The sequence below is a fragment of the Eublepharis macularius genome, chromosome 3, assembly GCF_028583425.1.
Source record: "Eublepharis macularius isolate TG4126 chromosome 3, MPM_Emac_v1.0, whole genome shotgun sequence".
NCBI classification, from domain to species: domain Eukaryota; kingdom Metazoa; phylum Chordata; class Lepidosauria; order Squamata; family Eublepharidae; genus Eublepharis; species Eublepharis macularius.
Genome location: NC_072792.1, coordinates 99,477,473 through 99,503,915, shown reverse-complemented (window position 1 = coordinate 99,503,915; position 26,443 = coordinate 99,477,473). Strand labels below are relative to the sequence as shown.

The 26,443-nt window shown below is 45.3% G+C and overlaps 1 protein-coding gene across 1 annotated transcript in view; it reads left to right on the top strand.

Moving 5' to 3' along the window:
- The first annotated feature begins 605 nt into the window (after window positions 1–605).
- The window catches only part of EVA1C (eva-1 homolog C), a 101,835-nt gene continuing 75,997 nt past the window's right edge, over window positions 606–26,443 (top strand). Inside the window, exon 1 of the mRNA XM_054973815.1 lies at window positions 606–986. Within this exon, the coding sequence (XP_054829790.1) occupies window positions 857–986 (130 nt within the window). The 5' untranslated portion in view covers window positions 606–856. The remainder of the gene's footprint in view (window positions 987–26,443) is intronic.

Below are 26,443 nucleotides of genomic sequence, written 5' to 3'. Positions count from 1 at the left end.
GAAAGCTTATGGTACAATAAAATTGGTTAGTCTTAAAGGTGCTACTGGACTCTTTTTGATTTTCCATCTTTCTGGGCTCTGAGGTGGGCTCTCCCCAGCCGACCCAGGTCTACTGTCTCCTTTCACGAAAAGCAATGTCTGTTTTCTAGCATTGCATTTATTTCTTACTTAGTTATACAGGCATTTCTATCCCCCGTCTTCAAAGCAAGCCATTTAAATTGCTGGCATTACCAAAAACACGCATACACAAAAGCACCAATCGCTACATGTGTGCTCAAATACCCCGAGAAGCGCGAAGCGTGAGTTGTGCGCTAAGTGGCTTGTGCGCAAAAAAGTTTATTTGGTCCAATTAACACTCAGCTGCGGTCTTTGCCACAGAAGCGAGCGAGCGCCAACGCCAAGGAGCCCGTCCAAGAGGCAGAAATCCCGCCGGCGCTCGCTCGCTTGCCTCACGTTTGCTCTCCCGCGGCTTTTCGACGCCAGCGCCAGTGCCAGCGGCTGCTGCGCCGGCTTTGGGAACGGCTCTTCCTTTTCCCTGCCCAGCCCCCCCGCCCACACACCGTGGCTGCCTCGCACGCACTTCACTTTTCCAGCCGGGGGCTAGTCATTGCTGGGACTTCCTCTCTGGGGAAAGTGCGCGGAGACTACGCGAGCCCTTTGGGTCGCCCTGTCCAGCCCGAGTCGTCCTCCTTGCCACCCAGCCCTCCCCGCCGGCCTCCCGCAAGGATCTTTTCCCAACCCGCTCAGATCCCAGAAAGGGCAGGGACTGCTGGCGAGAAGGTGCTGCCAGCCGGGGGCTGGAGCCGTCATGTGATCAGGTTGGGCTGCAGAGGACCCCCCCCTCCTCCTCCGCACCATGAGCATACTGGAGGCTGGGCAGCATCTAAGGCGGAGGCGACAGGTAGGGGCCAGGTTGCTGCCCAACCTCCTCTTCTGCCTGTTCCTCGTCTGCACCAAAGAGAGCGCTGCGCTGGCCGACTTCTCCGGTAAGCCAACTTGGCCTCAGGGCCGTTCCCTTCCCTCTCAGCATGCCCCAGGAGCACCCGAGCACTGGTAGTGCTTGACGGGGCACACCGAAGAGGGTTTGGGAAAGAGAGGGTGAAGGGCAGACCTCTGTTGAATCCCGGTAGAGTTGCCGGTTCCAGGTTGGGGAATTCCTGGAGATTTTGAGGGTGCATCTTGGAGAGGGTGGGGTTTGGGGAGGGGAGGGACTCAGTGGAGTATCATGCTGTCCAGTCCACCTGCCAAAGCGACAGTTTTCCCCGGGGGAACTGATCTCTGTGGCCTGGAGATCAGTTGTAATTCCAGGACATCTCAAGCCACTACCTGGAGGCTGGCAACCCTAAATCCTCGTATGAGCACCTACAGAACTTTTTAATGTCTAAAGTAAGATATTCACCTTATAGGTCATACAGGCTGAAGATTCAACAGGTGAAGTTTTTGCTAGCATGAAGAGCAAGTGTTACCAATCTAATTTCTTCCTGTTATTTAAATGTTAAAAAGTTCCAGAGTTTGCCAAGAATCAAACAAACAAAAGAACCATAGCACTTATTCTGGTATATTTTCCTAGTCTGTTTTTTTTTTTTTACTTCTGTGCACGAAGGTAGCCTGGAATATAGAACAGGATCTTATTCAGTGAATTGACCACTGATTATTACCTCAGCTCTGTTCCAAAGGCTGTCAGGTACTGCATCTCCAAAAGCATGGTTAGTTAGGATTAACTCCTACCTGGAAAGGAGTATCTGTTTTACTGGGCTGGAATACTTCCCCACACATCACTTACAATGTAGCTGGGATTACAGGGAGAGTCTCCGGATAAACTTGCACACAGTTTCTTTTCACGTTGTAAAAATATTGAATAGCTGCTTGTTAGGTGTGTATGCTTGTAAGGCTGTGTATGTCAGCAGAAAAATCATGTGTAGGGGGAGAGGAAGTCTGCAGTTCAGTTTTTAAAAGATGCACTCATTATTCAAAAAAACATTGTCCAAAAATGCACAATTTATGATAGGTCCTAAATTGTACTTGTATCAAAGAACAACAAATTACTTACACCTTAACACAGCCTACGCACTCGCTAAGGGTTTTTTTTAACTGTATCAATAAATGCTAATAAGTCCTGAGCAAGGACTTTTAAATGTAAAATAATTTTTTTGAATATAAAAGTGGTAATATATGGCTTCAGACCAGCAAACCTGAAGGACCACTTTCTTCTTTATGAACCTACCTGACCTGCAGTCATCTTCTAAAGCCCTGCTTTGTGTGCCCCCATCTTCCAAGATTAGGTGGGCAGCAACCTGAGAGAGGACCTTCTTGTTGGTGGCACCAGAACTCTTGAACTCTCTCCCAGAGAGACTTGTCTGTCCCCTTCAGTTGCTGTCACCTGTAAGTGGGTGAAGCTGTGTTTGTTTTGTCTGGGCTTTTCTCAGTGATTCCTCCTTCCTGCTTTATGTGTTCATTGTTGTTTTTATGTTTTTATATTTTCCCTTTGGTTAATTGTGTTTTTGTTTGGTTTTAATGGGTTTTAAGACTTGTTTTTTATTATGTTTGTTTTTACTTTGTTAGTCACCTGATGGTCTTGATAAGGGTAAAAGGGTGGGGTATAAATTTTGTAAATAAATAAATAATAGCTATTTAGGATTAATCTAGAATAAAAAGGCATTAACTGACATACAATAAAATACAAAGTTGTTATCTTCAAATGAGTTGGTTATATTTATGAGAAAGTGTTGGATAATTACATGAGACTTGTCTTAATATGTACATCTGTTTAATTTTTTCTACTAAAAGTAATCCGAGTAGTAAAGCTCAGTACACAAATAAACATGCATATGTCACTGTTCTGCTGGAAATGTGAAGTAAAAGTAACATATAGGTAGCCTTCTGGAGAAACCTTGGGTACAGAGAAAATGAATATTTTGTTTGTGCGCACGCGCATGCATGTGCATGTGCATGCGTGTGCTATGAAGCCTGAGGCAAAGATGAGTCAACAGGAATTCTGAGATTGTCCTCACCCACACACAAGCAAAACAGTTTAAAAGGATGTTGTCTTGAAAGGAACACGTGTAGATTGAGGCTAGTAAGTATGCCTTCCCTGGAAAGGTAACAAGAGCATGATTCTGATCCCCTAGTTGTATTAGACAGTGATTTAAAGGGTTTTAGCTCCTGTTTTAGCTGCAGTCAGATGATAAACTTTTGAGGGCTGCATTTTTCAGTATTATCAGGCAGACAGCAGAAAGATTATTTAGCTCATGTGCCAATAAGAGGTTAAGACTGATCAGTGGAAACTACTGTGAGGCAGTTTTAGAAACAGGAGAGTGGCTCTGGCCCTCCCTGACAAAAATGACAAATGTCTGGTAATGCTGAGAAGCTGAGTGTAATAATACAAAATGAAAATACTTTCGAAGGACTGTTGTTGATGCCTGTTTTAGCAGCAAAAGGGTGAGGGGGCGCATTGCTTTTGAATACTTCTGATCTTGTTACAGTTGTTCTTTATATCATCTATTCATACATGATTTTGAAAGCAGCAAGAAGATTAATTGCTTGTCTATTAGTATTTAATAATATGCCTAGTGTTCCCAAGCAAGATGCAAGCTTATGTTTGCCTGTTAGCACTGAAATGTTAGAATCCATATTCAGAATTTAACTTTTGCAGGCTAATCAAAATGAATTTGACATGTTAATACATGCTTAATACATAATAAATATTAATGTGGTTACCATGAATACTTTGTGACATTTCTTATGCTGAACAGCTATACAAAATGTATTAGACTTTCCCAGCAAAACACCTCAGTCCAGAGTAACTTATAGAGCAACCCTAAACAAGTCTACTCAGAAAGAAATCCCATGTTAGTCATTGGCACTTACTCCCAAGAATGTAGAATTGCAGTCATACTCAAGGGCCAACCAATTTTGTCTGGACCTCGTGTGTCTTTTTTGAACTCCTGTTTGGCAAGGGTTGGTTAGTCTGTATATTTTGTAATAACCCTTCCAACACAGAGCAATCTTGTTTTACAATATCTACTCAAATCCCCCAGGTATGCCATATTAAAAAAGTCATTCTGCATCTACACAGAAGTTACAGGCTGTTGCCTTACGTTCTGGGTTGTCTTCCTTTCTAGTAAATATGGTATATCCAAACATTTTTTATTAATGGCTTGACTAGGAATTAATACTATTAGGGATATTTGAAAAATACTAGAAATATCTTAGCAAGTGCTCAGCACACTAAACTCCATATGAACCAGAGTGCTTAGGTTTACTTTATTTTATTTAAGATTGATGAACCATGTTGCTAAGACCCATTGCAGCTAGTGAGGGTTTGCCACTGGTACCCAAGTATAATATCACCAACATTATGCCACCATTTCAGGCAGTGGGCTGGAGTACCAGTTTAATTTATTTTAGTGAAATTAAATCAGTTTGCTGTCCTTTACTCCATCTCATTCTGTTTGTAGTCTATGAATATGTGATTCTTGGTGGGATGGAGACTGATTTATATACTGCCCTTCAGGACAATTTAATGCAACACTCAGAGCAGTTTACAAAGTGTATTATTATCCTCACAACAATCTCCTTCTGAAGTGGGTGGGACTGAGAGAGGTCTGAAGAGTTGTGACTGACCCAGGGTCACCCAGCTGGCTTCACATGGAGGAGTGGGAATCAAACCTGGTTCTTCAGATTATAGTCCTGCTGCTCTTAACCACTACACCAAACTGGCTCTTACTTGACATTATTTAATTGTTGTAGGTTGCACCATCAGGGTGCAACAGTATGTGGCAGGGTATTTTCACTTTGCATGTCTACTGGTGCTATTCACAAATGTTTAGACTATAGCTCTTGGTACCTCCTAATTATGTTTATGGATCAATGTTTTGTGGTTGTACTGGTGCCAAAATATTCTTGGTTCCACTGACATAGACAAGTGTGCTTAGTGTCACATTACTTCTTCCTGTGCTACAACGTCCCTTGTGTACCTACTTCAAATTTGTGCAAGCTACTATACAGTGTAGCTACTTTGGTGTAAGTCAACATTGAATAGTGATGCTGGTTCCACGTTCTGGGAGGATGATTTAACCAGTTTAGCATTCTTAAGTCTTGTTCATTTGAATCAGGAAGATTTAAAAACTCTCCTGTCGAAAGTAGTGAGAACTGTAGTGAGAACTGTGAGAAGTGCTAAACTGTATCTATCATACCACAATGATGTATCTATCCAGCACTTGCTCACCGTCACAAAATTCAATTCATAACATTAAACTGACACAATAATCTTTAATCTGATGCTGTCTTCTCTTGTCCTTTCCTTAATAAACATGAGTCTGGTATATAAGTTTTAATTTTTGCACATAGTTGAAGCATGAAATATATTTACCATACATATGATCATAAGTCTTAATAGTCTACTGATAGACATTGCAGGGTTATTATTATGCCAACATGTAGATGTCCTGAGTTACTCTATTCAGGTGGAGTAAATGCTAAGAAATAGGGCGTGAAGTTGGACAACATTGCAACAGAGTGATTCTGTCATACAGATATGCTGAGCAGCAGGGAAGAGCATAGGCACAATCTTATGTTCAACCAAAAGCAGAGTCAACTGCAAAACAGTAGCTGTAGAAACAATTATGAACAGAGCAAAGCTGATAGATGTTCTCTCAACATCCCTGGAAATTCTGCAGCCATGCTCCATTCATGGTGCCATTCACTAATGACATCCCCACATTAGCCATGTGCAGAAGGCAACAGTCAGCATGCTGCAACAGTGAAAATGCCTCCATGATACCACTATGTTTAGAAGACAGTCCTAGGGATACCATTGCCATATAAGCTAGTATAGTAAGGGGACTTTGTGGAAAGGCACAGGTTTAGGATTCTAAATTACATGTTTAATCCCTGGTTAATTTCCCAAGGATTGGGGTTGAAAAAGCATGTGTGATAGCATTGAGAATGTTGTGTGATAGAGCTATTGACACAGAAACCAATAGATCACTTAAGTAATTCGGTAGAGCCTGTTCATGTCCTACTGTACCTTTCACTTTGTCCCACCCTCTTCATCAACTCCGGTCATATCCAGTGCCCAATGAGATGATGTGGGGGCTGCAGGAAGCAGGGATAAAGGCATACCTCTACAACGAGAGGAGCTACTTTTTTAGCAAATTAAAGCTGGGATTCAGAGAATTTGCAACACGTATTGTTACATCATATCGATAGACTGATATTTAAATACTGATGTTAAAAAGAATGAAAATCCTTTGTAGTGTGGGGGAGGGATGGCTGCTGCTGGGGTACTGGGGCAGGAAAACTATGGGTAAACCCGACATATGGGAGCCCCACTGCCACTGTGCTGTACTGGCAGCTGTGTGGGGAAACTGCATAAGCCTGTCCTCATGTGGAAAACCCCCAGATAGGTTTTAAACCTTCAGTAATGACGTACAAATGAAATCAGAAGAATTTGTAGATGATACCATTCATAGTTAAAATAACTATATAAATATAGGAATAAAGGAATCCAATATACATGGTCTGTTTTAGGTGGGTAGCATGTTGGTCTGCAGTAGAACAGTGGGATTTGGGTCCAGTGGCACCTTAGAGATCAAAAAGATTTTCTGAGTATATGCTTTTGAGAGTCAGAGATCCCTTCTTCAGATATAGGGTTAGTGTTTTATATGTTCAGGGAATAGAAATATATGCATTATCATAGACAAATCTGTATCTGTCTCTAACATTCTCATTGAGCACTGATAAACATTTTCTGTTCAAATGACTGAAATCCATTCACCCACAAGAAGAAAATGACATGATTCTGAATCCTTTGGAGCGCCCTCCTCCCAACACACACACCAAAAAAACTGAAGAACAAATCAGTTCCACAAGAATATCCTCACAAATATGTCAAAATAACATGAGCCAAAAATTAGCAGAAAGTCTGTAAAACTTAAAGATAAATTTATTAAATCCTTTGTTTTTGGTCTTCTGACTGGAACTATTGTATATAATAGCAACCAATAATAAGAGATTTATAGAAAACATGGAATTATGAACCTTAAAATAGAAAACATGGCATTGTAAAGCTTAACCCTTTCTCCTCTTCAGAAAACCTGAACTTTCATATTAAGATTATCAGGTGGCACACTCTGTGTGATTCTAGCATTAGTTCCACACCTCAGCAGATTCAGGGCTGAACTCTTTCACTGTCTCAATCCTTGTTCATGTCACTATTACTATCATTTTTATGCCTTCACCTGTACCAGCCTGAATCCTATGTTTACCCTTTTTGTTCTCTTTGAAATAAGTAAAAAACTGAGTGGTTAATCCTGAGCTGAAAATATGTTATTTATTAAACATAAAACATCCTATTTTCAAAGGGCTAAGAGTATACACAATTTGTGTCATCATATGGAAGTATATATTATACAAGGAATAAAGTACATAAGAACAAAAAAGTATATCAAAAATAAGGCTATATTGTAAACTGTAAATTGAAAAACACCACTTGAACCCACAATATGAACAAATGTGACAAGCATACAATTGTAAACAATATTCAATGTACCTATAATAAGCATGTAACTATGCAGAAAAATAAACATTATAAATGTATGTATGATGCTGTCCGGCACTATGCAGGCAGGCCACGTCTTGACTTCTCTGGAGTAAGGCCCCAGACTTGGCTGGCTAGACTGGAGATCACAGACTGGAGTGGGCCACTTTGTTCAGCTTGCAATAGTTGACACAGAAACTGAGACTACTGTCCAGCTTTAGCACTAACATGATAAGACTGTGCCAGGTGCTGCAGGATTACTCAATGACTCCTAACCAGAGTATATCCTCTATCTCTTGGGCGACAGCCTCCCAGTAATTCTGGGGGATGGGCCTCCAGGTTGCCCAGACCACCTGCCCTGGCTCTATAGGGATGTGTGTTGCAGGATAGTAGTTGTTCCTGGGGTCTGTGAGAAAACCCCTGGGACTTGGTCCAGAAGGTTCTTCATGTCTTCTTCATGTTCTTCTTAGCTTCGTGTCTGCCCAGGGGTGAAGAGAGAGGCTAATGATCAGCCATTCCCCAGCAGGGCATCTGGAGCCCATGGCAGGTCCCCTCCTGGGAGGTCCAAGGGGTCCTCAGCTAATGTGCAAGTGGCTTGCTGGCATTCATGCCATCACTTCAGGTGGTTCACGTGCAATCAGCAGCAGTCTCTTGATTGGGGTCCACACTGAACATCATATGTGAAGGATCTGAGGGTTTGGATGCCCCGGTAAGCCTTCTGATACACCAGGACTTTGTCTTCCATCAAGAAAGTGCAGGCATAGGTCATACCAGGACCTATACCTGTACTTGTGTCTCAGCCACCATACCAGGCCTTCTGTTGTGCTGCCAGTTGCTTCTGGGCCATCGTCCAGGACCAGGCTACTCTATCCTGCCACTGGCGAATGTGCTTGATGGGTGGCAAAGGCTCTTGGATTTCTGTGGTTACCCACTGGGCCTCGATCAAGAACAAGATGTCGTGGCGCCAGCGACCATACAGAAGTTCAAAGTGGTTGAACCCAGTAGAGGCTTGGGGGGAGGTGTCCAAAAGTAAGGAAATAAAGATATTAGAACATGTAAGCAGTTTTATAAGTCCAACTGATTAAGAGTCTGGTCAAGATGAAGATGTCTGTCTGAAGGCAGTGGAAGAAAAAAAACTTGAGGCCAATCAGAGGGAGTAAAGAGAATTTAAGTGAGTACAGTTGATAGAGGTGATAATTACTTCATGGAAGTGACTAGAGATACGGTATGTTCCTTTGAAATTCAGAGCTTTTGTATATTACAAAAATTGGCATATGGAATGCATTAAGCCTTAAATCTTGATTCAAAGTCAGAGAATTTAATGACTAATACAGTTCTAAAATCATTTTCCATGTTGAGTTCTATATAGTCTAGCAAAAACTCTGTTTTGTACAAGCATCATAGTTGGGGAGGGTCTTAAAAGATGTCCGAGCAACATATTTAGCATGCCTATTTTCTGTATCACATAGGAAAACTATGTTCTCTACAAGAACAAAAGATTATGTTCCTGGCTTGGGTTCAACAGTGGTGTAATTTGATTTTATCATTGGTTCAGAACAATTATACCAGATATACATTTGACCTTGGAAGTAAGGGTTTAGAAATTTAAAGTAATAGTGATCTACGAAGCATGTTTAACACATCAAACAAACATAATGTGCTCAAAGAACTAGACAATGGCTGTAGTCCCAAGAAGATATACTTACAGTGCAATCCTATGGAGAGTTACTCCAGTCTAAGGCCATTGACTTCAATGGGCTTAGACTGGAGTAACTCTCCATAGGATTGCACTGTTACACAGTCTGTTTGATGCTTCTCAGCATACCAGTTTCCACAGCTGAAGAGACAGCCAGGACAACTTTTTGTCTCTTCAGCAGTAAGAGTTACTGTGGCAAAATGCAGCAAATTTCACATTTACAAATCTTGTTTCTTGAATCATGTGGATCGTCAGTTGCTGGACTGAGGCTCTTAACTATGAACGTTTGTTAGCTGTGTTCCCGTTCAGAAACAGATGTCCACAAACAGAGAATTCTGTTGACAGTAGTTGAAAGTTAGACTTTCAAAGTGAACATCTCCCTTACCACAAAGGGTTAAGAAAATGCCAGCTGCTGGCAAAATGCTTATCTTTGAAAATAAAACTATTGTATAAGAGTTCTGTGTGGCAATGCTGCCCATCCTGTTGCCACTATGAGAATGTGAATTGCCAACCCACACTGCAAGAATTTGAGTAATGTTTACAATCTGCAGTGAAAACAGAAACAAAGATAAGAGTTAGCTTTGTATGCTTGTTCTTGGCTAGCTCCCTCCTTGCTAAGGTTATAGGATAGAGGGAATGAAAAATATCAAAGAATGCAACTAATGAATGCTAAGGAAGACGAAAAGTAAAGCAAATGCTATAAATGTGGAATAGTAATAGTTGCTGAGGGTTTATGTTGCACTGGTAATTTTTATCTTGCCCTATGTGTTAACTTGCAACCTCATCACAGCAGAGATTTGCAGTGCAATCCAAAATAGAGTAATACCCTTCTAAATTCTTTGACACCATGGATTAGATGGGTGTAACTCTGTTTAGGATTGCATTGTAAATTACTGAGGAAAGACTCTCTTAAATTAATTAATTGTGAAATATAGCCTGCCTCATCCTTATGGTTCACAGTGGGTAACAAAAGCAAAATCTGCACAGCTAATCAAATCTCCAGTAGCCAATCTGAAATCTTGTTCGGCAAAACCACCACCTGGACCCACCCACATTCTAAAAACACTTGGCAGGTGCCAAAAAAGGTGTTAGTGGGTGCCATGGGAACTGCGTTGGGGACCCCTGAGCTAATGCCTGACTGCACATCTTCACTGTGTAAATTCTTTAAATTCCCAAAGAAACTTCTACTACTATACAAAAATAATAATTCCTAGGTGAATTGTAAATTGTTTTTTAGTATGCAAAATTGACTAAGCATATTTTGGGAACAATTCTTAAACAGTTTTAGTCAAAAGAAAATCTCATTTTAGTGGGGAAAGCATTGGCTAGTCATCAGTTGCTGTTTGAAAACCATTTATAAAGTTGTAAGTGATGTAAGATAATATTGTCAATATTTCAGGTGGTGATTCAGTTGTTAATGCAACTCTACTGTCTGTTTTCGGCCTCATTTTTCCTTGCTAAGATAGTTGTCTGCTGATATTATCATGATTTTTAATGGGTGTTGGCACAACCCAAGGACAAAGATTGTAGGGGTAAGATGGATGAGGCTTTTAGGAGTCTGGCCAACAATCTGTGGGAAACATCACTCTATTTTTGATCTGAAATAGATGTAGTATATCATGAAAAATAGATGGTAAATAATTTATTATCCTACAGTATAAATAAAATCTATGTAATTCTCTGTGCTTAGTGATCTTCAGGCCTCTAAAATAAGACTCAGGTTTAGACAGTGTGATGGTTATTTTATGCAAAATTCTTTGGTATATTAAAGATTATAATAGGCACCTAATTTGTCATTTGTAACTCTATTTTGAGAACATAAATCCTTTAAGTAGTTCCTTGTATGTCTTCCCATTCCTACACAAGGCTAAACTTATATGAATGAGTAAAATAGCACTCTGATTAAACATGATACTTCTGTCCAAACAACTTTCTGTTTAGAAGCAAGTTCTGTAATTATTCAAGCAAGCATGCTTAAGATTGCATCCTAAGAAATATTAGTATTTGGAAATGTATACATCTTTCTTTTCCTTTTACCTAAGGCAGAGTGGGGATTTGAACTCAGGTTTCCATTTTCCTAGTGTGGTATTCTAACACTACACACAAAGCCATCACACTTGCTATCATAAGACTATGCAATTGAGCAACTGAGGGGAAAGTTTATATTATAAAACAAACCTAATTTCCCAAAATTATCAGAGGCTATATGGGTTTCCCTAAGTTGGAAGAAAAGATCTGTCACAGCACCACCTCTGGAAAGATGTTATTTTGCAGAAATTATGTCATGGGTACTAAAACATGCCATTACTATTTATGGATCTGTCTTGTTTACGCTTATTAAAATATTTTCTCCACTTTTCCATCTTCAGTGAACTCTCAAAACTAGGGTTGCCAGGCCTCCTCAATCTCCCGGCGGGGGGATTGGTGCTTGGCAGTCACCTTTCGGGGGGGGGGTGCGCGCATGCTTCTGGGAAGTGATGTCATCACACACACCCCAAGTGCGCCCACGTTCTGCAGGGGCTTGGATCAGGGCCACTGTGGAGGGCAGTAGCACTCCTGCCCTCCGCAGCGACCCAAAATGGGCCAGATCCGTGCCAAAACGAGCCCCTTTTGGCAGGGCCGCTGTGGAGGGCAGGAGCACTCCTGCCCTCTGCAGCGCTGAAAACTACCCCATTTTGGCAGGGCCGCTGTGGAGGGCAGGAGCACTCCTGCCCTCTGCAGCGCTGAAAACTGCCCCATTTGGGCACAGATCGAGCCCATTTTGAGCTGCTGCGGAGCGCAGCAGCCCTCCCATACTCCGCAGCAGCCCCGATCCAGGCCAAACTGGGCCGATCCAGGCAGCTGCTGCACATGGGAGCACGCAGCGCCACAGGGGAATGTGCACAGAAGGTGCGCACCCCCCCCCCACCGGCCAGGTAAGTGGGGGTGGGGTGTGAGGGGGGTGGGGGATCCCCCGCCCCTACTGGGGGTATGGTATCCCTACTCAAAGGAGCTAACACTCAAGTCAACAAAAATTTTATGTGGTAGAAAATGTTATGGCCTGGGTGCCACCACCAAAATGGTCCATTCTTATGAACATATCAGCTGTATGGCGATGGACCTTTGGCAAGAATCTGAGTGAACAGATAAGGAAAAAGTAGACCATGGAATTGACTACCTAGAAGAAATGGGGGCAAACTGTTGTGCATAATGTTTGCTTTTGTTTAGTTTTGTTTTTTGGTCTTAGAACTCTTTGGGCAACTTCTCACTGTATTCTGATAAGAATGCACTAATACACGAGCCTTAAGCCATCTGAGAATTGTCTGTGTGCATCTGCAGTCATCACTAGTTATAGCATAAAAACTAGGGCCAGGAAAAGAACAAGCCATGTTTCCATATATTTTGGGAAGAAAAAAAAACAATGACTTTGATTCAAATGCATCACTCTCCATTTGCTGTGAACGTCTATTATTCTTAATTTGTAAGGCTTCTGCATTCAATGATTGGTTTCCAACTTAAAGTAAGAAGCAACTCTCTGACAGCATCTCAATTTTTGGATGTCTTACAATGTAAAATAAGTCTTTTGGAACTGAAGTTCTAAATGTTTGTCTAGATGATTCCCCCCCCCCAGATAATGTATAAAGTACCACAATTGCATTAGATCTGTGTATAATTGAGCTCCTTTCTCTGCTGAACTCAGTGGGTTTCTTGTTATTGGCAAAACACAAGACTTTCGCTGACACCAGTGTGGCCACACAGAAGTGAAGCTTCCCAAGGGAGAGCTTTTGAATGAACTGTTTGTGCCACTGTTTTGATGTGGCCAGTAGCAAGGGGGGGAAGGGCAGAACAGTAGTTCATGTCTTACTTGTCTGTTCACAAATGAGAGGGGGCATGTCCTGGCCTTGCCAAACTGTAGTTAAATTTACTTAATCGGCATAATGTGACCAAGTCAGCTTAAAAAGAAGGTCTGGGTTGAACCAATTGGAAGGGTGTCTTTTCTGTGGATGCTCTTCTCTGTCAAATGACAAAGCACATAGAAGAAGGTGCATATGTTACCCAGCAGAACCCTTGCTCCATAGATCCCTCTCCTAAATTTTCCTTTTGGAGAGGGGAGATTCAAGTCAATAAATTACAGCACCCTTGTGGCTTGGCAAATAATCATGAAATTGCCTTACAAAGAAAACACTCAGTGTATGATAGTTTTCAAGGTAACAAACATTTATCATAAACCCAACAACTTTACAACTACAAACTTTACAAATTGCAAAGTTCACAAAGAGACAGGGCACAGAGGTCATGGGAGATTTCAATTACCCAGATATCTGTTGGAAGTCTAACTCTGCTAAAAATGAAAGATCAAATAAATCCCTGACTTGTCTTGCTGACAACTTCATTTTTCAGGAAGTAGAGAGGGAAATAAGGGGTTCTGATATCTTGGACTCGATACTTACCAACAGGGAAGAACTGGTTGATGAGGTGAAAGTAGTAGGCACCCTGGGTAGCAGTGGCCATGTAATTTTGGAATTTACTGTCTTGGGGAAGGGAAAAGCTGTACGTAGTCAGACATATAGCCTGGACTTCAGGAAAGCAAATTTTAACAAACTGAAAGTTATGCTGGGTAGAATCACATGGTCAGAAATACTTAAGGAGAAGGGCGTTCAAGAGGGGTGGGAGTTTCTTAAAAGTGAAATATTGAAAGCACAATTCCAAACAATTCCTATGAGAAAGAAAGATGAGAGGAGCTTAAAGAAGTCACCGTGGCTTCATAAACAGCTTCCTAATGAATTGAGAAATAAAAAAGACTCATTTATGAAATGGAGGGAGGGCCTTATAACCAAAGATTAATATAAACAAATAACCAATGTTTGTAGAACTTGCAATGCTTGTAGTGTTAGAAAAGCTAAAGCTCAGTCTGAGCTTAGGCTAGCAAGAGACGCTAAAAACAACAAAAAAGGATTCTTTGTTTATGTTCAAAGTAAGAAAAGGAACAAGGACATGATAGGCCCATTGCAGGGACAGGGAAGTGAAATTGTAACAGGCGATGAGGAGAGGGCAGAACTGCTTGATTCCTACTTTTCCTCAGTCTTTTCCTGCAAGGGAGATGGTCCTCAACATGGCAATAATAGAACACATGATGGGGGAAGGAATTTACAGCCTAGGATCAGCTCAGTAGTAGTATGTAAATACCTAGTCTCTTTTAATGAAACTAAGTCCTCAGGGCCAGATGAATTGCACCCAAGGGTACTAAAAGAACTCGGATGTAATTTCTGAGCCTCTGTCCATTATTTTTGAGAATTCTTGGAGATCAGGCGAGATGCCAGAAGATTGGAGGTGGGCAAATGTTGTCCCCATCTTCAAGAAAGGAAAAAAGGAGGATCTGGGTAACTACTGACCCATTAGCTTGACATCTGTACCTGGAAAAGTCTTAGAACAAATCATCAGACAGTCAATCCTTGAGCATTTAGAAAGGAATGGCTGCGATTACTAAGAGCCAGCATTGGTTTCTCAAGAACAAGTCATGTCAGACTAACCTTATCTCTTTTTTTGAGAAAGTTATTACCATGCTGGATCGGGAATGCTGTAGACATAGCTTATCTCAATTTCAGTAAGGCTTTTGATAAGGTTTCACATAATATCCTTGTTGACAAGTTGGTAAAATGTGGTTTGGATCCTATCATTATTAGGTGGATCTGTAACCAGTTGACAAATCGCACCCAAAGAGTGCTAGTTAATGGTTCCTCATCGTCTTGGAGAAGAGTGACAAGTGGAGTTCCTCAGGGGTCAGTCCTGGAACCTGTTCTGTTCAACCTTTTTAAAAATGATTTGGATGAAGAAATAGAGGGAATTGTTATTAAATTTGTAGATGATACTAAATTGGGAGGGGTAGCAAATACGGTTGAAGACAGAGTAAGGATACAGGATGATCTTGACAGGCTGGAAAACTGGGCTAAAACAAATAAAATGGAATTTCAACAGAGATAAATACGAAGTTCTGCATTTAGGAAGGAAAAAGTCAAATGCATAATTATAGGGTAAGGGAGATTTGTCTTGGTGGTAGTATGTGTGAAAAGAATCTAGGGATCTTTTAGACCATACACTGAACATGAGTCAGTAGTGTAATATGGTAGCTAAAAAGGCAAATGCGTTTTGGGGCCGTATAAACAGAAGCGTAGTGTCCAGATCACGAGAAGTGATGGTATCACTCTACTCTGCTCTGGTTAGACCTCACCTAGAGTATTGTGTTCAGTTTTGGCCACCACAATTTAAGAAGGATATAGATAAGCTGGAATGTGTCCAGAGGAGGGCAACAAAGATGGTGCGGGGTCTGAAGACCAAGTCCTATGAGGAAAGGTTGAAGGAGTTCAGAATGTTTAGCCTGGAGAGGAGACGACTGAGAGGTGATATAACTATCTGCAAGTACTTGAAGGGCTGTCATATAGAGGATGGTGCAGAGTTGTTTTCCTTTGCTCCAGAAAATCGAACCAGAACCAATGGCTTGAAATTAAATTGAAAGAGCTTTTGGCTAAACATTAGGAAGAACTTCTTGACAGTTAGAGCAGTCCCTCAGTGGAACAGACTTCCTCTGGAGGTGGTGGGCTCTCTTTCTGTGGAGGTTTTTAAGCAGAGGCAAGATGGCCATCTGATAGCAATGCTGATTCTGTGAACCTGAGCAGATCATGAGGGGGAGGGCAGAATGGGTTACATTAATGCATAGTTCTCGTGGCCTTCTTACATGCCCAGGGTAATGCTGATCACCACCACCTTGGGGTCAGGTAGCAATTTTCTACAGGCCAGTTTGGTTAAGGATCCTGGAGACATTTTGCCATCTTCTGGGCATGGAGCAGGGTCACTGGGGCAGTCGAGGGGGGGAGTAGTTGTGAATTTCCTGTTGTGCAGGGGGTTGGACTAGATGATCCTAGAGGTACCTTCCAGCCCTATGATTCTATGATATAACTGAATAATAACTGCTGTGAACACAGCAACATCTGTAGAGGCAGGATCTTCAATACCTTTCAGAAAGGGCACTCTTAACAAAGGCCAGTTCTAACAAATGATGCCCAGTGACACACAGAGAACAGCGTTGAAGATATTCACTTAAAGGAGGGGTGCAGGGCTGCTGCTTCCCCTGTGTGCTCTTCAGTGGCTCCTGCTGTTGCTCTTGAGGTTTTCTATATCTGGCTTGGGCCTGAACGGAATTCAGCAGTTCCCTCAGTCAAGCTCTTGGCCTTTTCTCACCTGCTGCAAGCCAGACTGACTAAGGGGAAAGAGTTTTAAACAATAACTAACAGTTTGACAACCCTCTCCTTTATAATATCTCCTAAAAGGGAAATTCTAAAATTTAATTTCTCCCTGGTTGGATCCATCAGATACCTGCAAGGAAATCAGCATTTCCCTCAATCAAGTTCTATGCTTTTTCTCTCTTGTTGCTAGGGTTACCAGTCCTCCCAGCCACCCCTGCACACCTCTCACCTGGCTGGTGGGGAGAAAAGGCACAGGGAATGGCCCCAGGAGCCCCGTAACATGCTCCCACATAATTCCCAGCACAACAAGGAAGTCCTATGGAGTGCACACATACATGAAGTTTAGTCCTCCTGGTGCGTGCCCCCCACCCCATCATCCCCCGGTTTGGGCTCTGAGGGACCTGGCAACCCTACTTGTTCCAGGCCAGACTGACTGAGGGGTGGAGCTCTTGCAGTTGGTAATATAGGAGCAACTTTACTAACTGCCCATGCTCTGTGACTTTTTCCTACTTAGGCTCTAAATTCTAACCTTTAATAGAAATAAAATGTTAAAAGAGAAAATGGCATAAGTTTATGTGAGTAATGTCTGGGCAACATTCTTTGAAAGCTTTCAACAGTGCTTGCAGATATAGATCCAGGAGAAAGAAGTGGATTGGTCTATCTGAATTTAGTTGCAAAGAATCACCATCCCTGAGGTCAAGATAAAACTGAGCTTCATTGCAAATGAGATTGTGTTAATGCTTGTCTATCTTGTGTGCTTCTGAAGAAGTGAGACTCCAATTGAGAGTCCAGAATAGATATGGGCACGAAGAGCATTATTATTTTTTCTTTTCTTTTTTTTGAAAGTTTTTTTTATTTTTTAATTACTAGTACTACAAAAAGGAAAAAGTGGGAACAGGGAGAAGGGGAAGAAACAACACATAACAACACAAACACTACATCTACAAGTAATGCATTCCCTTCATACTGCAATTATTTAACATTAGAACTTTGTAAAATGCTGTTAGATTGGTAGATCTTATAAAATACAAACTACAATCAGGATTAGGTCTTCTTCCCCCCTCTGGGTCTCGGTCGCAGTTCTCTCTGAACAGCTACAGTCACTGTGCTCGTTCCCTCCTCCCCTCCTCCTTCAGGCTTGAAATCCTCTTCTTCTTGCTGGAACTCTTGATGTTTACACACAAAGTCCCTTAGCTGGTCTTCCGATGTTAGCTTGTGAGCTTGATCTTTATAGCTAAACCAGATACCTTCCGGAAATAACCATTTGTATTTTATTTCACGTTTCCTCAGAAGAGCTGCAAACCTTTTATATTTAAATCTTCTTTTCCGAGCTAAAAATGGAACGTCCTTCAATATCTTAACCTTATTGCCCAGAAAGTCCAAGTCCGCATTGTATGAATTATATAGGATGGTGTCCCGAATCTTCTTAGATGAAAAGTCAATAATAATCTCGCGAGGCAGCTGATGCTTCGTTGCATATTTTGAAGAAGCCCAACGGACTTCCAAAATGGCGCTTTTTAACTCTTCTTTAGTTGCCTTCGCGGGTATTGCCAAAAGTTCCGACGCCAGATCCTTTAAATTCTCATTTTCCTCCTCCTTCACATTCTGGAGACGCAATATTGTCTGAGCACGATCCACTTGCAACCCGATCATTTGGTTCTCCAACAGCTTTAGTTCTTTGTTTGTTGCCCTCATGAGTGCTGCGTTTTCCCGAGCAGACTTTTCCGCCCCCACCGCTGCTTCCGTAATGGTTTTCACTTCACTCTCAATTAAGCCAACCCTTTGATCAGTTTCGTTTAACTTGTCAACAAAGGGCTTTATGGCTTTGATGACCGACCGCTTTACTAGCTCCTCAAGAGACTCTCCTTTCCCCTGCAAAGCAGCCGAGATGGATTTGCCCATAGTGGGGCTCTGCTTTTTCGTCGCCATCTTGGGGGGAGGGGAATCCACCAGCCAAGTTTCGAAACTCAGTGAGGGGGAAGAAATCCGAGCCTTCTTAGCTTCAAATCCCACCAATCCTTCGCATACGCTTGTAGTAACAGAAGGGATTTGCTACTTACAGGTTTTCACCTTAAATCTGCTTTTTGACGTTCTCCATGGCCCGGCGGCATGCGATGTGCTGCGCAAGTCTGTCAGCCTCCATAGGAGCAAACGGGCAATTTACCCCCCGCATCGACTTTGGGGGGTTCTTCCTGTCGCGCTCCGGACCCTGACACCCTCACGGGGGGTCTTGGGGGCTAACCTTTGCAGGTCAGCCGCCCGGTCAGGCTGCTCGGGCGCTTCCTCCCGGACCTGCGGAGAGGAGCGTCCGACATGGCCAAGAAAACGAAACCGAATCAGGCACGAACAGCATTATGAACGCAAAAAAGCCATGAACAGCTTGTTTGTTGGTTCGCGAACAAGCTGTTTGTAAGACCCCATTCTAGATGAACAAGTGGTCGTCGCAAGCCTCATTCGTTGCATTCGTCCACTGTTCGTGAAGGCAGACAGTCAGGCACCTTCAATCAATTCCCTTGGCAATGGAGGCAGGGACTGCCTGAACTCTGTCTGCACTCCTTCTGTCACCCTGGAAACCCCAATCTAAGGCCAACTTAGCTTGATGGGTAGGTGTTCCTTCCAATTGTGGAACTCCAAATTGGTAACAATTGGTTACATGGGAGCAGACACCAGGAAGGGGGGGAGGGAGTGTTCTGTGGCCATGGGAACTCCAATCTCATCCCTACAAACCCTGTTAGGCAGTTCTCACTGCCCACCACAGACCTCCTGTGTTGCTCTATGGGACCTCTGGTTATAAAAGGCACTGTGCCCCCAGGCTGGCGTTCAGTTTCAGCAGGCAGTGGAGTGGGAGAGAGCTGTTGCTAGCCTTTTGGGAGAGACACTGGGAGAGTGTATTGGAGCTGGGATTTTTTTTGTGTGTGGTGGGATAGGGATCTATCCCCACTGGTTTCAGGGCTGCTGCCAGGCCCTGGGGCAAAGCTCAGTGGGCACCTCGGCTGAGGGCTCACAGTGATTATTATTATTATCAGTGCCTGATCTGGTCAGGTTTCTGGGAGTGCTGGGCTAGGACTCTACATCCTCCGTCTGGTTCCAGGGCTGCTGCCAGGCCCTGGGTCCTTGCTCAGTGGGCACCTCGGCTGAGGGCTTAAATTATTATTAGTGCCTGATCCGGTCAGGTATCTGGGAGTGCTGGGCTAGGGCTCTAGCCCTTCCCTCTGGTTCCAGAGCTGCTGCCTGGCTCTGGGGTCAAGCTCAGTGGGCACCTCGACTGAGGGCTCACATTATTATTAGTGTCTGATCTGGTCAGGTTTCTGGGACTGCTGGGCTAGGGCTCTTCCCCCTCCCTCTGGTTCCAGGGCTGCTGCCAGGCCCTGGGGCCAAGCTCAGTGGATGCCTCAGCTGAGGGCTCAGTGTTCTTTTCTTTACTCCTTAATTCTTGTTTGCTGGCACAATGAGGATTCGGGTGGGGTCCAAGGGTGGTCGTGCGGAGAAGTGCAAAGATTGTCCCGGTTATCCCGCGGGAAGCAGTACTGGGCAGGGCTCTGGGGCAGCAGAGACTCCTGCTCCCCAAAAACCACCTGTGGGGACTGTGGAGGAGGCTGAAAAGCTCTTGCCGCCAGGGGGAAGAGAAAATCTCTAAACTGTTTGAGGAGGAGGGGGGCGAGGGATCTGTGGAGGAATGGTTGGGGTTTGATGAAACCTCCATCCCGTCCCCATCCCAAACTCCTGGTGCTGTCCCTGCCTGCAGTCCACCCCTCACTCCGTCTTCCATTGCCAGCTCTGCGGCGCAGCCAGTAACCCTTCATCCTCCTTCCCCTGGAACAGTTAGTGGGCCACGGTTCAAACTCTCTGTATGGATGCACTTTCGGGCCCTTCCGAATGAACCCTGTGTGGTGCGGTGCCATGTCTGTGATGGCCTGGTGAGCAGGGGCAATGACCTGAAGCACCTGTCATTGATAGTCTTGACTAGGCACCTGAAGACACGCCACCCGAACGGGTGGTCTCCGTCCTCGCCCAGCGAAACATCCATCGGGGGGAGACAGAGGGCTACCAGCTCCTCTGAGCTGGGACCAGTGGGAGGGTCACTGGAATCCACCCCAAGCAAGAAGCCTTGCCCCAAAGGTGCTGCTGGTGGGAGTGGAACGGTCAGGCAGGCCACCCTTGGGGAGGTTGTTCCATCAGGGTTGGGGATACTGCCGTTGAAAAGGGTGAGGTCAAGGGCTCAGGAGGTGGGCATTCGTGTTGTGGCAGAGATGATTGCCCTGAAAGTGTTCCCCCTATCCGTCGTGGAGGGTGTGGGCTTCCAAAGGCTGCTTCAGCACTTTGCCCCATGGTTCTCCATGCCGTCACGTCTAACCGCTGGGCGTTGAGTTCTGTCTGCCTTCTACCAGTCTGTGCGAAACATGGTGCTCAGGGAGCTGTCGGCCACCAAAGGCCGTACAGTACACTTCACAGCCGACCTCTGGAGTGGCTGCCATCACGGCTACCTTGCCAAGGGACAGGTGGGACGAGGGAAAGTTGTGCACGCGCAATCTGCTGGACAGCTGCCGCTGCATCAGTTCCCACTTCTCCCACAGCATCAACTCTACCACGAGCTGTTCCAGAGGCAAGGGGAGGGGGGGACCCTGAGCACCAACTCTTTCAGGACCTGCCCACCCACTGGAACTCCACCTATGACATGATATGTCATCTGGTGGAGCAGAAGGGCCTGTTGCAGGACATCCTGTCATCTATGGACGTTCTGAGGAGGGGAGAGTAGCTGAGCCTCAGCTCAATGGAATGGAGAGTCCTTGCCCAGATATCCCGGATCCTGAAACCCTTCAAGGATGCCACAGAGCTCTTGTGCTCCTACCAGGCCAGCCTGGGTCAGGTCCTCCCTCTGATCCACAAGCTCGACCAGTTCCTGGCTCAGGAGCTCGAGCAAGGCTCCCCAGGGTCAAGGACTTTGTGAGTAGGATGCAGGCATGTGTGGCCAAGCGCTCCATCCTCTGCGCCACGAGGTGCCGTACCAAATGGCCTCCCTCTGTGACCCCCGGATCAAGGGCAGCATCGCCATGCGGGTGGGTCAGTTGCAGCGCTGGTAAAAGGAGCTCTGCACAGCAGTGCTCCGTTTCCAGAAAGAGAAGGCAGGACGGAGGGAACCAGACAGGGGCGCGGGTCGGGTGGCAGAGAAGGAGGGGAGGAGGGAGGGAAGAGAGCGATGCCAGGAGAGACCCACCCAAATGGCCCCGCTTGATCTCTGGGCCTCATCGGTGGGTTGTATGGTTGGCTGCAGCACAGTGGGCACGTCTCTCGTAGTGGAGGACTCGGTGGGGGCTATGGTGCGAGAGTACATTGCGGAGCCCACCGAGCCCCCCCATTCCAACCTGTTGGAGTATTGGGCGAGAACCTGCCATATGGCCAGTCCTGTCCATCGTAGCAACCAACATCCTGTCCTGCCCTCCCACCAGCGTGCAGAGCAAGCGGGTGTTCTCCCACCTAGGAGACCTCCTCCCTTCCTGCCGCACACGTCTGCACCCGGACCTGGTGGACATGTTGACCTTCGTCAAGGTCAACCTCAACCTTCTTGGGTATCCCTCTGTGGACCTGGACCTATCTGGGCTCTGAGGCACCCCAAGTCTACTGTGGTTCTAGGCCAAGCTCCTCTGCAGCGGGCTCTAGCCCCCCTCAGTTCTCGGGGCGGCTTCCACGGCTGGTAACCCTTTGTCCTTCTCTCCCAGACAAGTTCCTGTTCCCTCTTTCAACCTCTCCCTCTCTGGATGGCACTAATACGACCCTTCCCCACGACTTGTCCTGCCCATTGCGTCCTCTCCCTGACAAGTTTCCGGACCGTCCCTTTTTCAACCTCTCCCTCTCTGGATGGCACCAATACGACCCTTCCCAATGACCTCTCCTGTCCTGCCCATCCCATTCTTTCCGCAAAGGCAGGAAGGTGGATGATGTCAGCTGCCACCACCTTTGGGCACGAGGGACTACCATGGCACTGCCGCCACCTTTGGGCCTTCCCAGTCCTTCTCCGCAATGCGGCTGTAACAACCTTTTGTCCTCCTCTCCCTGACAAGGTCCTGGACGTTCCCTCTTTCAACCTCTCCCCCTCTGGATAGAACCAATATGACCCTTCCTAATGATCTCTCCTGTCCTGCCCATCCTGTCCTTTACGCAAAGGCAGGAAGGTGAATGATGCTGGCGACAGTCTCCACTAAGACACAGCAGGGGCGGACAAGCCTCTCCCGGAGCAGTCTGCGTAATCCTTCACAGTGGATGTTGGGGTCTTCCTTCCCAGTCCTTCTCCGCAATGCAGCTGGTAACCCTTTGTCCTCCTCTCCCTGTCAAGCTCTCGGTTCCTCTTTGGACCTCTCCCTCTCTGGAACAGCTCAGACCCCTCCCAATGGCCTCTCCTGTCCATCCCGTCCTTTCTGCGGAGGCAGGAAGGTGGGTGATGTCAGCTGCGGCGGCTTCTGGGCATGAGGAACAGCTCAGCTGATATTACACATGCAATTGAACGGTACTGTGGCCCCTGTCAATGGCACCGGCTGTTCCCTCTGGGCATGGGGGAATGGGTCCCACTGCGAACAGTCATGTCCTTTCTCTGAAGGCAGGAAGGTGGGTGATGTTCACTGCTGCCACTGACAAGATCAGTGGGTTTCTCAGCTCATGGCTTGCAATTGTTGTGGGCTTTCCAGTCCTGCGGCGGAATGCGGCCAGGAAGCCTTTGCCCTCGTCTCCCTGACAAGTTCCCTAATGGCCCCTCTTTCAACCTCTCCCTATCTGGAACCTCTCAGACCCCTCCCAACAACCTGTCCTGTCCGTCCCATCCTTTCTGCGAAGGCAGGAGTCCTCCTCTCCCTGACAAGTTCCCAGTCCCTCTTTCAACCGCTCCCTCTCCAGAACCGCTCAGACGCCTCCCAACGACCTCTCCTCTCCTGTCCTGCCCATCCCATCCTTTCTGCGAAGGCAGGAAGGTGGGTCATGTCATCTGCCACCGCTGCCCCACAACTCACTGGGTTTCTTGGCTCATGGCTTGCTAATGAAGGGGTCTTCCCGGTCCTGCCCCTCGGTGCAGCTGGCAACCCTTTGCCCCCCTCTCCCTGACAAGGTCCTGGTCCCTCTTTCAACCTCTTCCTCTCTGGATGGTGCCCAAACGACCCTTCCCCACAACTTGTCCTGCCTATCACATCCTCTCCCTGACAAGTTCCCGGACGGTCTCTCTTTCATCCTCGTCCTCTGTGGATGGAACCAATACGACCCTTCCCAGCGACCTCTCCTGTCCTGCCCATCCCGTCCTTTCCATGAAGGCAGGAAGGTGGGTGATATCAGCTGCTGCCGCTTTTGGGCACAAGGGGCCGCTCAAATGCTGTTGCTGACATGGTTGTGCCTCACAGTGCCCCCCATTCCATGGCACCTGCTGTCCCCTCTGAGCAGGGGGGAATGGGTCCCTCTCACCCTTTCCTTGAAGGCAGGAAGGTGGGTGCTGTCTGCTGCTGCTGCTTTTGGGCATGAGGGGCAGCTCAGGAGCTGTTGCACATGTGGTTGTTCCGCACAGTTCCCCCTATCAATGGCACCGGCTGCCCCTGAGCAGGGGGGAATGGGTCCCGCGACTCCCACCCTTTCCATGAGAGCAGGAAGGTGGGTGCTGTCTGCTGCTGCTGCTTTTTGGCACAAGGGACAGCTCAGCTGCTGCTGCGCATATGGTTGTACAGCATGGGGCCCCCTATCCATGGGCACCTGCTGTCTCCCTCTGAGCAGGGGGAAATGGGTCCCAGCCACAACACCCGCCATTTCAGCAAAGGCAGGAAGGTGGGTGATGCTGGCGGCAGCCTGCCTGTACTGCTTGCACAGGTAAGCTTTCTCTGAGTGGTGCGGATTCTGTGGAACTGCCGTTTTCTGTAGGGTGCGCTGAATAGACTGCCATGTCTGTGATGGCAGGCTGGTGGGTGATGCGGGGGGCAGCCCACAGCTCCGCACGTGGGCACCTACCTGTTTGCCCACAATCCCCTTTCCTAGGGGAACCGATGCCTCCCCCATGAGGGGAGGAAGGCATCCTCCACTGCCTCCACAGCCAGCATGTGAGCCTCCGCTTCTACATGTTAGGGGCAGGGCCCACCTCCCACCGTTGGTTCTTTCCTTCCAACTTTCTAATGATGGGATAATGCAGATATTTATGCAATCCACATGTCTCCCCAATATGCCCATACACTGTATCTGTCTCTCCTGTCAATCCAATACAGGTATTCAATGTATCCATGCATCCTTCTATCTTATACACCTATCCCACACAGCTATGCACCTGTCTGTTGAGAAACCTGTCTGTCCTGTGTACCTAAACGTCCAATGTTCCATGTCCAGCCGGTGTGCTTGGGCAGCAACAGCCTCTGCACCAACTTGGGTGATGGCTGCAGGAGAGCCTGCTGAACACTCCCTGTGAATATGGGCTAAGTCCAATGGGAGCTGTTCTGGCCCCCACAAACAATGAACATGTTCATTAACGGGACATGTTTGTTACAGTTAATCTGTTCGTGTTCGTCATCAGCAACGAACAACGAACAGCGTGTTCGTTTCCCCCCCCCCCCCGTTCATGCCCATGTCTAGTCCAGTATAGAATCATCTGCATTCCATTAATTAAAGTGACTAAGAGTAGCTTCCATTGACTTAATTTTTATAACTAAAGTTAAGGACATGGTAGGGAATATCTCAGTTTTGCCCATGAGATGTTAATTAGGTGTACTCTAGTCAGTATTCACTGCATACCACACTTTAAGAATCTGCAATCTGATGTCCTGATAATGGGTCAAATCCTATGCAAAGCAAAAATGCACCCTTGGAACAGTAAAGGGAACGTGGTAACAGTGGGAGAGGGTAAAATCAGTAGCAGTCTCTTGGGAATGGAAGTACCATTTTCTGCAAGCAAAAAACAACAACACTTGAGGTTGAAGGCCTTGGAACATTTCTACTTGTGCAACAGTTCTTGCACAAAAGGAAACATAAGAAAGTTAGTGCAAGCAGCCATTGTGCTTTCAACTTCACGTTCCCATCTTTTATTTAATGTAACACTGATTGAAAATAAAAAAACAAAAAAACAAATCAGCCCTTGATGTTACAGTAGCTCTTTTGCAATGGCTTGCCCAAATTGAATTGTGTTAAGTAAAATTTCTCTTCCATTATCATATACTGGAATCTAACCCTTGGGCTTGAGCCTAGTTTGCACTAAAACTCTCATCATAGTTAAAGAGGATAAAGGTCTCATCATAGTTAAAGAGGATAAATTCTGAAAAGTCACAAATCAGAAGCATTCAAAATGCAGTTTTTAATCATTTGCATTTTTCTTCACAGTTCCCTGGACTGTGTTGCCAGTGGCACCTTACTACCCTCATCTCTTGCCTTCTCCCATTCTTTTTGCCAAAATATTTAATATTCTGCCAAAAAACACAGCAATTACCATAATCTTAATAGTTTTTGCAAATTCACATAACAGATTAATTTCCATAAAATATTTTTTGTGTTTGCTCAGAGTTCAATTCACCCAAACATGATTATAAATGAGATATCTGGCTTAGCCTTCTTCTCCAAGAAACTCCAACTGGGCATGGAATTCAGAGGCAACATCTAGCTATGTGAGACCAGAAGTCCAGTATTCTGTGATCTATTAATGTCTATTCCACAGAGTGCATAGTCTACACGAAGTCATCCTCATACCAGTACTTCGCCAGTTTTCCTTATCATGGAGTAGCAGCCAAATCCTATGACTATTTTTATCGCTCTTGTGTTACAAGTATGAAAACATTGTAGTAACATTACCGGTGTTTTAAATGTCATCTGGAACGATATAACCTATCAAATCTACTACATAGCTATTGAGCAAATAAAATGTACCTGCATACATGAAGTGAAGGGAGATTTTTTAAAGCCTTTTTTTAGAACTGAATAGTGTAATTGTTCATGAAAAGTGCTTAGATACTGGAATAGGAATTTGCAGGATCAAAGTAGCAGTTA